At 41.3% G+C, this 16245-nt stretch overlaps 1 protein-coding gene across 2 annotated transcripts in view; it reads right to left on the reverse strand.

The window, feature by feature from the left end:
• Map2k5 (mitogen-activated protein kinase kinase 5) overlaps window positions 1-16245 on the reverse strand; it is a 238473-nt gene that overhangs the window by 173377 nt on the left and 48851 nt on the right. For both annotated transcript variants that reach the window (XM_059268067.1, XM_059268066.1), the window contains exons 7-8: window positions 15744-15792; window positions 7999-8063 (exon numbers count right to left, since the gene is read on the reverse strand). In XM_059268067.1, the coding sequence (XP_059124050.1) occupies window positions 7999-8063; window positions 15744-15792 (114 nt within the window). The remainder of the gene's footprint in view (window positions 1-7998; window positions 8064-15743; window positions 15793-16245) is intronic.

Below are 16245 nucleotides of genomic sequence, written 5' to 3' on the forward strand. Positions count from 1 at the left end.
TGCTTGGCCTATAGGAAGTGGCACTATTAGGAGGTGTGGCCTTTTTGGAGTAGGTGTGGCCTTGTTGAAGGAAGTATGTCAGCATGGAGGTGGACTTTCAGTTCTCATATGCTCAAGCTATGCCCAGTGTGGCACATAGTTTCCTGCTGCCTGTGGGTCAAGATATAGAACTCTCAGCTCCTTCTCCAGCACCATGTCTGCCTGCATGCTGCCTTGTCCCACCATGATAATGGACTCAACCTCTGAATCTGTAAGCCAGACCCAATTAAATGTTTTCCTTTATAAGACTTTCTGTGGTCATGGTGTCCCTTCACAGCAACAGAAACCCTAACTAAGACCCCTACCAGGTCAACATTTTGTATTTACCCAGTGTGAAGACCCTGCCTCTGCAGGTTAGTTCTAGAAACACTTGGTACTTAGTGTAGACAAGGCACATGCCAGGCACTGTGAGGACTGCTGCCAAGATGACTCAGACATGGATGTCTTGCAGGGAGGAAGGAGCACACAGTGGGAGAACATCAGGGACTGTGAACATCATGACGATGACTCAGAGAGACAACAGATAAAAGCAATTAGCCTTCAGCACATAGCCACCTGGACAGCTAGCTGCAGCAACAGCTGCTTCCATAGATCCCTTTTACCTTCTCTACACTGGGTAAAAGCCAACTGATCAAGTATCAGTTCCTCCACAAGGATGTTCCTGATCCGTCCCTTATGCCCCCAGAGCCGGTGGTCCACACATACAGATACACAGTCTGGCCTGAGGTCAGGTATCACCTGTGGACAGAACTTCTGTGTCTCTCAGGACGTGGGGTGCTCGACACCACACATGCTCAGAACCTGCAGGTCAACAGTGAGGAGGTCTGAAGAGGCATGACTGCCAGGCCCTCGTTATCTGCCCACATTCCTTCCTTTGAACACATGTCTCTGTCAACTTACTACCAGAGAAAAACCCCTCATGAATGCCAACAGGCATGCTGCAGGATGGCGTCACCCTCAGATGGTGGCCTCCTGATGCTGCCAGAGAACCGACTTCAGATGGAAGCAGCATCTCTCCCATCTCCTGTCAACAGATGCATGTAAATGCATCTTGTACCTGCATATAATCACCGTCACTGGGGAGTTGAAATTTCTCCATAAACAAAGCATTTTATTAACGTAAAATATTACAAAGAAGTCTTGCTATCTCAAAATTATTTTTCCCTGAAAGAGAATGTGTTGAAACATCTAGATTCAGCAAATTCTTACTTGAAATATTACCATAATGTATTGATTTTTACCAGACTCAATTGACTGAAAAGTTGTTTGTATAGCAATATTGGCCAAACCAATATAGTAGAACAATTTTGTTACCCATAGTAATCAAGTGCATTTCTGAAGTATAATTATACTGTCATAAAAATAAAGCCAAGATACCCTTTTCCAAGCAATAAAACTATAGGGCTATAAAATAGGAAGAAGAAAAGGCTAAATAAATGAGATTTTTAAAAATGAAATTTAGTGTCTTTCAAAAACACCACTGCCTCCTCTTCCTTCCCTTAAGCTACAGTTAGGAGGGAAAAAAAGATCAATACTTCAATCTCAATAAACTATTTCAATAATAGTTAATTCGAGTGGAAACATAGTCTGAAAGTCTCTGCTCAGCGACCTGTGACATCCTGTCATGTTGGTGAGATGCCAATAATCCATCATTGCCATAATGGATATGAGCACGTGTACACAGAGAGGTGGTGGGAAAAGGTGGGAAAGGTGTAGAAAGCTTGGGCACAGGTTTGTTCTCCAGCTTCTGATCAATACGGTACATATTACTGCAGGAAACAAACCCAGAATGGTGAGTGCTGACAGGGGGAGAGGGGGAAGCATACATAATTAATTTTATTTGACAAATACTCATTGATTTTCTGAAAACATTACTATCCCTGCTTGCCAAGTGGTACTATAATGCAATCCAGCCATATGTAAGTATTTAATTTTACATTAGGATGATGTCTTGTTGCTTGTTTAAAATATGATCTTGGCTTCCAAGAAAATGCTCTTCATTTCATTGGAAATTTAAGGTCAAGATAAATCAAACAAGCACCCTGGCTCTCAGGTCAATATCAAAACCATTTAAAAACTACTTTTAATATACGAGATACATGTCAGGGGAAATATGAAGGCGCAGGGTCACTGCTTCTGGTTGACACCTGCAGGCTGGCTGGTAAGAGAGGAAGCCAAAGCTTCTGAGGACTGTGTGGTTCTAAATAAGTAATCTCAATAATAGTAAAATCCGACTGGAATTAACCTCAGTGTCTCACTCAACAATGGCACACAGTCTGAGAAACCCATTTAGGCAATTCTGCATTATACAGACATCAGAGCGTGTACATACACTGTGAAAGATACCTACAACCTACCCTCTAGGTCAGTGGTTCTCAACCTTCCTGATGCTGTGACCCTTTAATACAATCTCTTATGTTGTGGTGACCCCAACCATAAAATTATTTCATTGTTACTTCATAACTATAATTTTGCTACTGTTATGAATTGTATTTTAAATATATGATACACAGGATATCTGATCTGCAACCCCAAAGGGATCATGACTCACAGGTTGCGAACCGCTACTCTAGATGATTACAATGTCACCATGGACCACTCTTGTCTATATGGCCTGCTGTCAATCAAGACAGTGTCACTCTACATTCTCACCATCAAGGCCAGTTTTATTGTTTTTAGGAATCCTATGGTTTTGAAATATTTTGCCTACTAAACAGCATTTAATTAGATAACTCATCTATTTTTCCCACTTTATGTAAATGCCCATCAGAGATTCTGCTTTTCAATACATAAATCATATTACTATAATGACCTATTATAATCCCAGCTTCTAAGTACACATTTATCTTTTTATAGTTATATCACAGGGGCAAGAGTTGACTTATGAACTCAGAGCATCTTTGCTACTCCCTCCAAGGACTGTCCCCAGCTTGGTGCCTGATGAATAACACTTAAAATAAAGGAAACAACAGAAACCAACCCTTAAGAATTACTCCCCTTTTCTTTATATTGTCTCAATATGTCTTAAATAATGAACACCATGTGGGTAGAATATATGCTACCTATAATGTCACTGGAAATTTTACCCCAATTCCAGACAGGATTCATCACTGTATCACAGGAAGGAATTAGACATAGAAAATTCACTACTAATTTCTAACATCTAGAGACTGGAACTCATGATCAAAACAGTAACAATCTAAGACTTAACTTAAAGAATTCGCATTAGGAAACAGACATACAAGAACTAGAAGTGATGAGCCTCAGTGACTTGGGTGACCATTAGCTAACAGGAAGCACCCTCCAGTGACTTTCAGCGACCATTAACTAAGAGGCAACCCCCTCTGGTGACTTGGGCGACTGTTAGCTAATGGGCAGCCCCATGAAATCTCAAGACTTAACCATCCTACATTTCTAAAGTCTGAGTGCAGCAGCTCTGTCCAAAGCAGAGCCTGAGTGGCTGGCTTTGGATCTACAAGATGTGTAATGGGCCTGTTAATCACTTTGTTTTCAGTACCACAAACTATCTAAGAAAAGGAGACAGGGACTAGTTTGCTGGGCCAGGAGATGCTAAGTTATCAAAATCTTAACTTCTGTAAGAGAACTAAACATTAAATGGACGTGCTTGGTCTGGAAACCCCTTCTTCTAGAGGAGAGAGACAGGGAAGGGTGCAATTAAGGAGCCACCGAAACCTGACTGGAAGGCCTCGGTTCCTCTCCTTCTTACTTCAGCCAGCAGGCACCAAGTATCCCTCAGTCCTGGGACGCTGGACCTGTACGCTAGGGAATACAAAGGAACACAATAGACTCTGCCTGACCTTGGGGAACAACACTGTCTAGGAGAAAGAGGAAAAGGAGGCATTGCCTAGGGTTCTGGCTCGGCCAATGAATGACTAAACAAAGGGGAGCCCTCTTACTTTCCAGTGGCACAAGGGGTTTATACCATCTGAGCCATCCTGTGACAATCCGAAACAAACTGTGATGCCAGGGAAAATACGGTGAGGCTTGCAGAAAATCATATTGTGATAATATGATATAATAATGTTTTATTAGTGGGATAGAAAATAAAAAATATAACATGCAGCATAGTGAAGATGTCTCCAAGTTAATTGAGTCCAAATATGACTCTGAGATAGTTTTATAGATGTTTCTCAAATTGAGCTCCATGGCCACACAAAGACAAAAAATGAGAGTTTGAACAAAGTTTCCACTGTCAGTACCATCATTACCAGAAGCCAACATGGAAAAGTGCCAGCCACAGGGCTCGGCCTCCTGTGGATCTCTCATTTAAAAGTGCAGCAATCTCTGAAAAGAGAGGTACTATTACCCCACTCTACAAATAGTAACATTGAGGCAGAAGACTATACACAAACTGTCTGATTCACATAGCTAGTTAGCAACAGAGACGGAATTCAAACTCAGAGCCCTCATACTTAACTACAACATATACTGCCTTCTATACCCTCTGCATTTTTAAGTTCATAGTGAATCAGGAAATAAAACATTCCTTTCCTGTAAAAAAAAAATTGTTTTTTGGAGACTTATAGGGCTTTGGGTAAGGGAGTAATGAAAATGCACCCATTTTTTTCCCCCAAACTTTCCCTCTTTCTACACATAGGCTATACTTCAAATCTCAATTTCCTTTATGACTCAAATATAAGAAATAACAACTAAAACCACCTGCTTAGGGGACAACCAAAACTCAAAGAATGGCCTACATAGAATCCACAGTACACCAGTTCAGATGTCTGGAGCCAGCTTTTACTCAGTCAAGTGAAGGAAATATCTAGATTGAAATGACAAAAATGTGCCAACTATTAAATAATATACATTGCAGTTACATGAGGTACCAGATCACTTGAAATTTACAACATCCTAACAAGTGAAGTGAAAAGATTGAAATATTAGACTTTTGATGCACACTTATTAGCTTTATTATACTTCCTAAGAAAAAAATTAAATAGAACCATTAGGCAGTTTTGTTACCAATGAGTGGATTTTCCAATATTTTCTTCATCTAGTTTATGTACCATAGCCTCTAATGTAATCATTTTATTTCTAAAAAAAAACCCCACAATTCTTATAGTAAACACTATAAGGTAAACTTGGTGTAAGAGAAACCCAATCACAACACACCAAACAGTGTTCCTTAAAGGCTTCAGTCAACTGAACTCCATTCTTATGTCTGGAGCATTGTACCGTGGAGAATTGAAAGCCAGGGTCACAAGGACACTGCACACTGCAGCCCAGAAATGAAGGGCAGTCATCAACCACAGTGGCTTTGCGGTTGGGTATCTTCACAGTCCTTCTCCTTAAGAACTAGATATGACCCAATTGCAGTGACACACACCAGTACTCAGGAAGCTGAGACAAGAGGATTGCTTGAACCAAGGAATTCAAGACCAGGCAGGGCGATGTGGCAAGACCCAGTTTCAAAATAAAATATACAAGTAAATGAATTGCATAGGCAATAGGATACATGGGAGTTTTTTTTTTTTTTTAAATGAGAAATGTACTAATTAAATAAAGTACTCCATCACCATGACACCGCCATTCACCTTCCCTAAGGAACTGCTGTTCAAACAGTAACCCTGTGAGACTCACACGGGTGTGGATGATGGCAGCTAGGTGAACCCTTGGGAGAAGCTGATAACGGCATCAGCATTCCAACAACTAAAAGAACCTGTGACACAGACATTGTGAAATGTTCAAGGGACATTTCAGTCCCAATGAAAGGATTTCTAGCCCATCTTTATGGCTAAACACAAGAGTAAGGGAGTAAACAAGAATATTTAGTGGGAGAATTCTCCAAGAGAGTTCTGTAGATAGAGGGGACTGATGGCAGCTTCTGAGTGGGAATGTACTAATGCCACTAAACCACACATTAACAATGCTTACAAAGCAAGGTATGCTGGAGCATGCTCTTAATCCTAGTACTCAGAAGGTGGAGGCAGGTGGATCTCTGTGAGTTCCAGGCCATCCTGATCTACATAATAAGTTCCAAGCCAGCCAGAGCTACACAGTGAGACCATGTCTGAAGAAAAAAAAAATTGCATAAAATAGTTATGATGATGATAAATTTTATATTTCAACATGATTAAAAATGTTTTGGCCGGGCGGTGGTGACGCACGCCTTTAATCCCAGCACTCGGGAGGCAGAGCCAGGCGGATCTCTGTGAGTTCGAGGCCAGCCTGGGCTACCAAGTGAGTTCTAGGAAAGGCGCAAAGCTACACAGAGAAACCCTGTCTCAAAAAAAAAAAAAAATGTTTTGAAATAACAGCAGCATAATTTCAGGTTGTAATCTTCCCTTGGGGAAATGGACAAGTTATTTCTACTTTCTTGTACACTCCTCCTTTTTTTTTTTTATTTGTATTACAATTTTACAGATGATTAAAACTTTAACATCTGTATTGGAGGTGCAGCTCAGGAGCTCTGGGCCCTGGGTTCAATTCTAGCATCATCGTGGTAGGACTTAATTTCAGACCAACAATTCACATTATTAAACTGTCTGAAGAAAAAATAATCTAGAAGATCAATGTACATTCTCTTAGTTTGTTTTTTGTTTTTTAATTTTTTTTAGACATGGTCACACACTGTGGTTTATACTAGCCATCAGCTCACCATTAGCCCATGCTGACCTCAAACTCTTAACAATCCTCCTGCCCCAGCATCCCAAGGACTGTGATTACTAAAAGTTTTTGTTGTTGTTGTTGTTGCTGTTGTTTGGTGGACAGGACCTCACTATGCATCTCTGGCTAGCCCGAAATTCACAGAGATCCACTTGCCTCTGCTTCCTGAGTATTGCAATTGAAGGCACATGATGCCAAGCCTGGCTTAAGTTCTTAAAGAACTATGTTTTGGGAGAAGACTCACATCCTGGCTGTACCTCGGGGGTCAGAAGCCCCAGGAAAGGACTCACATCCTGGCTGTACCTGAGGACTGAAGTCCCAGGAGAGGGCTCACATCCTGGCTGTACCCGAGGACCCGAATCCTGGGTGGATGACCAGATCAGATGACTTGAAGGATCTCTTAACTCCTTGTTCAATTCTATGCCAAGGCGGCATCAATACACAAGGACGTGCTGGGTTCATGGGGAACCAATCAGAATACAAATTAATTCTTTTATAACCCCAATTATTTTTAATATTACAATATCTATGGTAAAAACAGAAGCACGATGCGGCATGGGGCTGGTGTGTGTGCAAGAAAGCTCTGTTACCCTGAGGGCTTTCTTATGGAGGATGAATTTGTTAATTCCTAGTGGAATATTTTTCATACACCACTGCAGACTATTAAGTGCCACATATTACATTATGTAGTTTAAACTTTGCACTGCCGTGAGAGGGACTTCCCTGTCGAGAGAACTGTTTTTTTTTTTTTATGCTTAGCATTTTTTAATATGAAAATGAACACTCCTTTAGGGTAAGATCACTACAACTGGAATTTGGGAGAGTCTTCTAACTTAACATATTCATCAATGTGTGTAGAAATGCTCTCGGGGGAACAGGGTGAGGAGAGAGGGAAACATGAGAGGAAGAAGGCTTTTTAATAACAGTGTCAACACAGGGCAGAGCAATGGTATTTATAAGGTTTGGTTTCCACTGGGCATAACTGTAAACAGGCAAGGGACCAGCACAAGGTGAGAACAAGTTTCACAAATAATAATAATAAGTAATGGTGTTAAACAGCAAAGAAAAACATGTGCTAAACTTCAGGCCAGTAAAAAGGCACGCTTGCTAATGGTGGACTAGTAACCACTTACCCCGGAGAGATGCAGACTCAGAAATATTAAAAAGGCAATATAAATGCATTTTCAGGCAATTCCCAAGAAAATAGAAGTTGCTTGCAGATTCTGGTGTCAAATACGGAAAAAAAATCTAAGCAGTGGTGGACACGAGGTACTTGGCTCTCAGCACTTGGCCAAGTGGACAGAAAGTTTACACAGAATGACTACTCACTTGTAGACTGTGCCTCCGTTGCCATGGCCAAGGGTGTCTCGATACCGTATGTCTTGTTCATTCATCTCCACAGGAAAGAAAGAAAAACAAAAAGGGTGTCATGCTGCGGATGGAAATGTCAAGGAAAGCAACTCTGGGCCATAAACAACAAGCAGGCTGGGTCATTCCAAGTTCAGCCGCAAGAACGAGAGGATCAATACGACATTTGCTGTCCAATTTATAAAAGACGATACCAAGGGACAAAGTGATGGAAAGTTTAATGACAATTTGTTTGCCTGGGTCATTTCATTAAAGTTTGATAAAAGGTGTCAAAATGGAATGATATAACATAGCTCAGAAGGGTCAGGTCAGAGACACTGACAGGAAAATGGTCTCCAGCATGGCACAGAACTAATGCCAAGCAGGGACACAAGGACCAAAGCCAAGCTTGGTATGATCTCACACACCAACTAGCACTTGTGCACATGCATGCGCGTGCATGCGCACACACACACACACACACACACACACACACACACACACACACACGAACACAGAGCCAGTAATTTATACATGCTGTGTAAATAAACCAGCCCCTGAAAACTCCTTGGGTGACCCTATAATTAACACTGAGCAAACTGAATAACGTTTATCATTTTCCTCAAGTGGAAAGAGGTTTGCTTTGCAAATGAGAAGTTAGTATACAGCGATAGCTGGGTAGAAATCATATTATGCTGATTGGTAAATGCCAAATCGCATACCAACATCTCAATGGCTCCAGGGAACACACAGCACGTGTGTGATATCAAATAATGCCACTCCTATAACTTCATATACAAGACAGCATGCATGTTTTCTAAGGTTTGACGAAACTTACACCCAAAACACCACTCTTGTTTGTAATCATGAATGGCAGGTAAATTATGTTGGCACCCACAAAGTAATGCTTTCAAGTCTTTAAGGGACTCTCTAAATAATCATTTATCAAATGGCTTTAAGGCTAGCCAGACTCCATTTGATATACTCAGTAATTCTTTGGGCACTGGTACGGTTGCATAAAAATTAACTGCCAACTTTATTCACAAAGTAGATTTAATAAAGGTATTGTTTTCCATATAGCTAAAGCTTGGAAAGTAAACCCTGAAAAAAAAAAAATCAATTTCCAGGGAATTGCACTGCCTTGCATTGGGCAGAAAAATGGATGGAGTTCTTAATTCAATATCACTTGGAAAATAATAGTTTGCTTTTGGACCATTATTATAGTAAAGCTTTAAATATTTGCTCTGCTCTGAACTCCCACCTACTGAATAAAGCAAGGCTTCATTTATCAAGGGAAATGGTTTTCTCCTATACATTTCTGCGGCTGAAGCTTCAGAGAGAGGACTGTGATAATTAAGTGTGTGGGGCAAGCAAAAGCGACAGCGTCCTTGCCAAGCCATTTTGCCAATTCCTAAAAGAGTATCGACAGACTCATGTGTGAGGGTCAATTCAGCACCAGATTTAATTGTTGTACAACCTGATTGATGCAATTTACAATCAGCTAATTGCTATATTTAAGGTCAGTGGAAAAACACTGGCAGACAAGTCAGAAAAATTGCCAACTGCTTCCCCATTCCAGGAAAATTCTGTTCTTCATGACCTTTAAACTACTAATGTAATAAAATGATATTTTACCCTGTAGAAAAGATGTGGCATGAAGGAAAGAAAGCCACATTACTCTGGACTTAAATGACACCGTTTCCAACAGCATTGAGAACAGCAGCCCAGGAAGTGACCTGAGCTGTTAAGCGAGCAGGACTGCCACTTGCCTTGCTTTGATTGATGAAGGGTTCATAAACAGTGGTGTCTACTGGCAGGTATGAACAGCTACCAAGCCAATTCCCTGAGAGCATTTCTCTAGGTAATCTAAACATGCCTCCAACAACCTAATTTGCACCATTAACTTGCCTAACGAGATACATTCTCACTGTGGCTCGAAGTAAATTTCTAGGAGAGAGAAATGTCACTTAGTCAAGTGCACAAACTCTGAATTGGTGGCACTAAGGTCAAAGGGCAGTTGGGATGTAGTACAGAGAGTCTGGGTTCTGGGAGGGCTAATATTTGTGAGCAAGTCCTTCCGACCGGCAAAGGGCAAGATATGGGTATCTCTGATCATCTACACTCACGATCCCAAGAGTGCTCCCAAAAGAGGAGTGGCCAGTATTCCCACATGGCAACTTCATCAAGAACAATAGGTTTGCAACATCGGGGGTGAGGGGGAGGGACTTCGAGCCTCAAGAGTAAGGCTGGTGAGACGTTAGGGGAAGCAAAGCCTGTTGTTGCATGTGTTCCTGAGTGAGTGCTACAAATTAAGATGAAATTATGGAATCCCCCAGATACTGAGGAAGATTATGCAAGAGCACAAACATAGAAGAGGTTCTGAATTGTAGTTTCTAAAAGCGCATTACTTTAAAAGACTACATCCATAATAAATGATCAAAGAGACAATATGCTGTTTCAAGGTATGCAAGGCCTTTTCCCAGCCAATGAGCCAATAGTATTTTTGTAATATTAAGAAATATCAATAGCCAGAGAGATGGTTCAATGGTCAAGAACACTTGCTGCTCTTGCAGAGGACATGGATTCTGTTCCCAGCACCCACACTGGGAGGTCCACAACTGCTTGTAACTCCAGTTCCAGAAGAATCTGATGCTCTCTTCTAGCCACTGTTGGTACTGCATACAAACGGTGTACATACAGACAAGCAGGCATACACACATAAAAAATAAACAAATAAATAAAACTGACAAGCAGGGTGGCGTGCTAGTTAGGCATAGGCAAGAGGATCGCTGTGAGTTTGAGGCCAGCCTGGTCTACACAGTGAGTTAGAGGCTATCCAGAGCTATACAGTGAGACCCTATCTCAATAAATAAATAATTTAATAATATGTACATATCTCTATCAGATTCTTTTTCTGTTTGCTTATGAGTTTTCTACGTTTTTACAGCATATGAATATTTCTCATTTTTTTTGTTGTTGTTTATTTGTTTGTTTGTTTGTTTGTTTCGAGACAGGGTTTCTCTGTGTAGCTTTGGTGCCTGTCCTGGATCTCGCTCTGTAGACCAGGCTGGCCTCGAACTTACAGAGATCCACCTGGCTCTGCCTCCTGAGTGCTGGGATTAAAGGCATGTACCACCACCACCTGGCTATTTCTCATGTTTTTAAAAGTATGGGCTCCATTTGCTTCTTTTATGAGACAATGTCTTGAAGTCCTACAGTCAAGTAATTTTTTTTCCTGGTCTCAGTCTCCTGAGTTTGGGACTACAGGTACATGGCTTGTACCGTATCATATCATATCATATCATATCATATCATCTTGTAAAAACAAAAGCTTATTAAAGCAGAGCTCATGAACTGAATTTCAAAAATATTGAGGATTTCACATGATATAAAACTATAAAAAACAGCTAATAGCATTTTTGCCATTTATAATTAGATAAGCACATTAAATCAGCCTTTCAAAATGAAGCATAGGAATCATGTTTACTACGAAATAGAGGTGGAATTTATAAACCTATGGAGCAATTCATGTGACTACTATAGTGAGGACATACAAACAACAGTTTTATAGCATGTTAAGACCATTTAACCTAATTCATGAGGTTATATAACTTGTTGGTAAGTACACCAGTTCAGCACTACCCACCAACAATCTGTCTTGGGTGCAGGATGGGGGAACACTCCTTTCCAATGGTCAATGTGCACAGATAGGCAGTCACTGACCAAAAGGCTCTCAGAGGTTAAAAGTAATTTTCAAAATAAATAAATTTCATTTATTTCTAAGAAAATAAATTTAAAAAGCCAAACACTTAGCTCATGTGCTATGGAGGTGGCTGGGTTGGTAAATGCTTGTTATGGAAGCATGTGGACTTGAGTTCATATCCTTAAGCACCCACATAAAAATGGGGCATGGACACATACACCTGCAGCCCCAGAGCCAGGAGAGGCGGGAGGATCTTCAGAGTTTGTTAGCCAGCAAGCTAACCAAAATCATGAGCTCTAAGTTCAGTGAAAGACCCAGTCTCAAAAAATAAAGTGGGCAGCAATAAAGGACGACACTTAAGGTCAATCTCTGACCTCCATGTGTGCACATACTGGCATGTACATACATGCATGAGCTACTATTACTACACACCACCCACCCCCACACCCCACAGAGCTTTCCAAGCTATAAAGATGTGAGACTGTTTTTTAACTTAATAAAGATGCCAGTGTTGTATTATAGTTGATTTTCTTTGTTTTAACTTTAAAAAGCAAATAAGAAGCAAAACAATAGAAATGAGGGAAGAGGAAGGAAAGGCCGCAGGAGTTACATATCCACAAACAAGAAAGCAAGTGACTGGCAGTACCTCTGTTCTGTTCACAGAGAAGAGGGGCCAAGAGAGCAGTGGAGACAGCAGCCAGCACTGAGGGCAGGCTATGTGTGGGCAGGAAGAGGGGCTCTGCACTTCTGAGTCACACTCGGCCTCATGTCTGCCTCAGTCTTCACAAGGGAGCTAAGATCCCACCATTTAGAACTGGAGAGTTTCACATGCTGGTGCTGACTGAGTTCTTTAAGGTAGTTTTTACAGCTGTGGAAGCAACAGAAGTGTGGCAGGAAAGGAGCTGGCTGTAGTGTGACTTCTCGGAGGGTTAACCTGGACTTACAAAGACAGGAAATATAGTCAATCTCGCTACAAAATCAAAAAACAAAAGGAAGAGACCACTTTAGAGACACAGAGGTAAATGTCACAGGTCTACGGAGTGACTACTATTTTTTTTTTTTTTAAATCCTTTGAATTGACCCTCTGGGCTCTTTCCAGTCATTTTCAAGCTCAGGGCCAACATTAGACAGACAAAGCCACGCTGGACCTCCAGTCAGGGAAAGCACACTCCAAAAATCCCGTGGCAAGTCTGATTCACAGCTCTCAATAAAACAGGCCCCAAACATCTTTTGATTTACTGACTGAGCTGGAAACTGGAATTCCCCACCACAGAGTGGTAACAGGAAAAAAAAACCAGCTCTGTTCTGAAGACTAAAGGTAAGTTTGCAAAGTGGGCCTTGATTTAACATATTAATGAAATTAATGGGGACAATGAAACGGAATTCAATTATGGATTAGCAAAGACTATGTTCTTTGTTTATTGTCTGACTGTGTTAAAAAGAATAAGTATATCGTTTATAAATCATTAAAATAAAAATGCTCAATTAATCCTATTTTATACGTAAGGCCTGACAGAACCAAGTCCTAGCATAAGACCTTTGCTTCACAAATCGAAGCAATAATGGTTTCAGAAGGCGTCACACTCTATGAGCAGACAATTGGGGAGATTTAGTAAATCCCACTTTATAGAGCAGAGACTAATCGGAAAACACAAGCCAGTCAAATGTTTCTTATGAACTGTTGACACTCTATCAATGCTGAATCAATTGGTGGCATTTACTCTGAGTGACAGAAAAGAAATAAATATTTATATCACATAACCTATATCAATGAACCCAGGCAGAAAGCTATTTCTAACCTGTCAATATTTGATTATCTTGAAGAATCATGTCCCTTTCTGTTAATGATTAATATGAATTCCTTATGAAATCTAAGTGGAGGCTAGTGGAAAGGCAAATCATTATTAATGCTTGAGAGCTTAAACCACTAAAATAAAACTACACTCAAGTGTTCAAGTATCGTTAAATGTGACTTACATCTTCCATATCCAATGGTGTCAGCGTTCAGCCCTGCGATTTACGGACGCCCACACCATCTGCATTACTTCCCCACACGCCGTCTCACCCTCAGTCAGGTACTCCCCGGCACACACAGAGGAATTAGTACAAGGAGGTGTTCTGAAAGGAGGGCAGCACTCTCGCCTCGCATTATTTATTTATTTATTTTTGAGCAAAAGTAAGCATAAGATAAGCTGATCTTTAAAAATAAAAAGAAAGAAACTGCCACACTGTTTACTGTGGGGCTAGCATATTCCCCAGAGAAAGCAATAAACAATATTTAAGTGTCAAAACCATTGCCAAGCCAATCTCCCACTGCGGAGACCCTCATAACTGACCCTACTATGATATTTGTGGAGCTGTGTTTTTTGTCAAAACATTAGGGGCATTTCAGAATGCTGGTGTGTGTGTGTGTGTGTGTGTGTGTGTGTGTGTGTGTGTGTGTGTGTGTGTGTGTGCTCACTGTGAAAAGAAAGTGGTTTTCATTTTGGAAAGAAGACTGTATGACAGGCTATTTTCCATTGCCTAGGTTGAACAAATGTAGTTAAAACTTCTTAATTTATGTCTATTTTGAAATATATTTTCCAGCTGAAGAACGCGAGTGACTTGTACATAAATTACAATTAGTAATGAAAATGCAAGCATGCCGAAGATATATAAACGGCCTGGGCACAGCACTCTGGTTTTTGATCACGCTGGATCTGCACACATACCAGGCACACGTACCAGGTGCAGACCTTGCTCTAAACTAAATCCAAGGCAAAAGTAGTAAGTAAATGCAATCTGACATTTGGAGGCTGAGGGTGTGGCTCTGGCGTAGAATGCGCATAGTCTATCTCAGAATTTGAGACTACTAAGATTAGACAGACACACAAACTCCACCAAGCCAGATTCTCTCCCACTGTATGTGAAGCATTTAATGACTAGAGTTTAAGCACACTGGCTGAGAGGCTGTGAGAACCAGATCAACTCAATTTTTTGTAACTATTCAAAAGACTGTGTGCCAAACTTGCAGAAGTACTTCTGCACGTGACATGCACACAATGTCACAGGTGGTATGAGGGGACAAGTGTGAAGATCCAGCTTTGTCCTCTTGACATGCTCCACTACAAGTCCTTGATTCACGAAATGGCAACAAGGCTTGGAGAGGTCGGTGTGTGGAGGCACTGAATAAGCATCGGAGATAATTAAGATCTCAGCCTTCGAAACACGGGCGGAAGTGAAGAGCAGTTAGGAAAATCAATAAGAGTCTTTTATTTGCAGTGACACAGATGTCTCGGTCAATAGAGCCTAATAGGCAGGCTTGATCGCAACGGACAGGCGCTGCCTGCAAGGCTATCAAAGGGTCTGCGCAGTAACACACATTAAAACGCATTTATGTTGCTGCTGAGGAATTGCAGCCCCTGTAGGTTGCTTCATTTACCAGTGAATGTTTAAAAGCACTATACTTTTTCAGGAGTGTCCATTTACTTGAATCAAAATTAGTAAAAAATAAGTGGCCTGCAGGCCTGTTTGTCCTTCCTGGCCGGGGTAGGTCATTCAGTTTCAGATGGCCCTTCGACAAGGCAAACCAAGGTTCCCTAAAGCCCAGGGACTCGTGTGCCACAGTCTGCCTAGCCTGGCTTCAGTCCCCACAAAAGCCAGTGCTGGTCTCTGGACAAAAGAGGAGCTAAGGCTGGAAAGTAACAGTCTTCCCCTTTTGTCCCCAAAGACAATGAAAGAAACAGTCACTTCAGAACACAGGGTCCTGTCAACAACCCGTGGGTTGATGACTTGCTCAGAACTGATTAACTTTTTTAAACTGAGGTGGCAGTGGGGTGTGTGCACAGTGCCTCAATCTGCTGGGAGTGAAACCCATTAGCTCAGGTTGAAAACCATGCTGCAGATTGTTCTGCCAATCAAATTAGGCTGTGGCATTCATTTATGACAAGAAGAAATGTGCACTCTTCACCACTTAATACTTACTATGGCTACACTCTGGACAGTAACAGTACTATTCTGATGTTTAGTCTGCAACAATACTTACCTGGCCATTGGCCAGTATCTTTTTCAGTTCAGCTGAGGACTTCTTCAAGCTGCAAAGAAAAGATACTGTCAGTGGCAAGGTCACCAACTCTCAACACCACTGCAAATTCTAGACCGGGGCTGAGGATGCGGCTCAGGCGGCAGACTACTCGCCTGCATGTACCAGGCCCTGCACTGATTCTCAAAAAGAGGTAAACTGAGTGAGCTGGCACACACCTATAATCCCAAGAAGCAAGCGGAGCAGCAGTTCAAGATCATCCTCAGCTACATAAGGAGTGTGAGGCCAGCCTAGGCTGTATGAGAACTTGTCTAATAATTAATAATAATAATAATGATGATGATAAAAATATCTTGACTAAAATATGCCTTTGTTTGAGGCATAGACTATGCTCCCTTTCCCTGTATATGGTTTTTGCTGTTATTTTTAAGAATGCCAAAGGAATCAAGGAGGACTGAAGCACCATGAGTCTAGGAAGCAGACTATGTAGCGGGCCAGTAGCCCC

The sequence above is a fragment of the Peromyscus eremicus genome, chromosome 7, assembly GCF_949786415.1.
Source record: "Peromyscus eremicus chromosome 7, PerEre_H2_v1, whole genome shotgun sequence".
NCBI classification, from domain to species: domain Eukaryota; kingdom Metazoa; phylum Chordata; class Mammalia; order Rodentia; family Cricetidae; genus Peromyscus; species Peromyscus eremicus.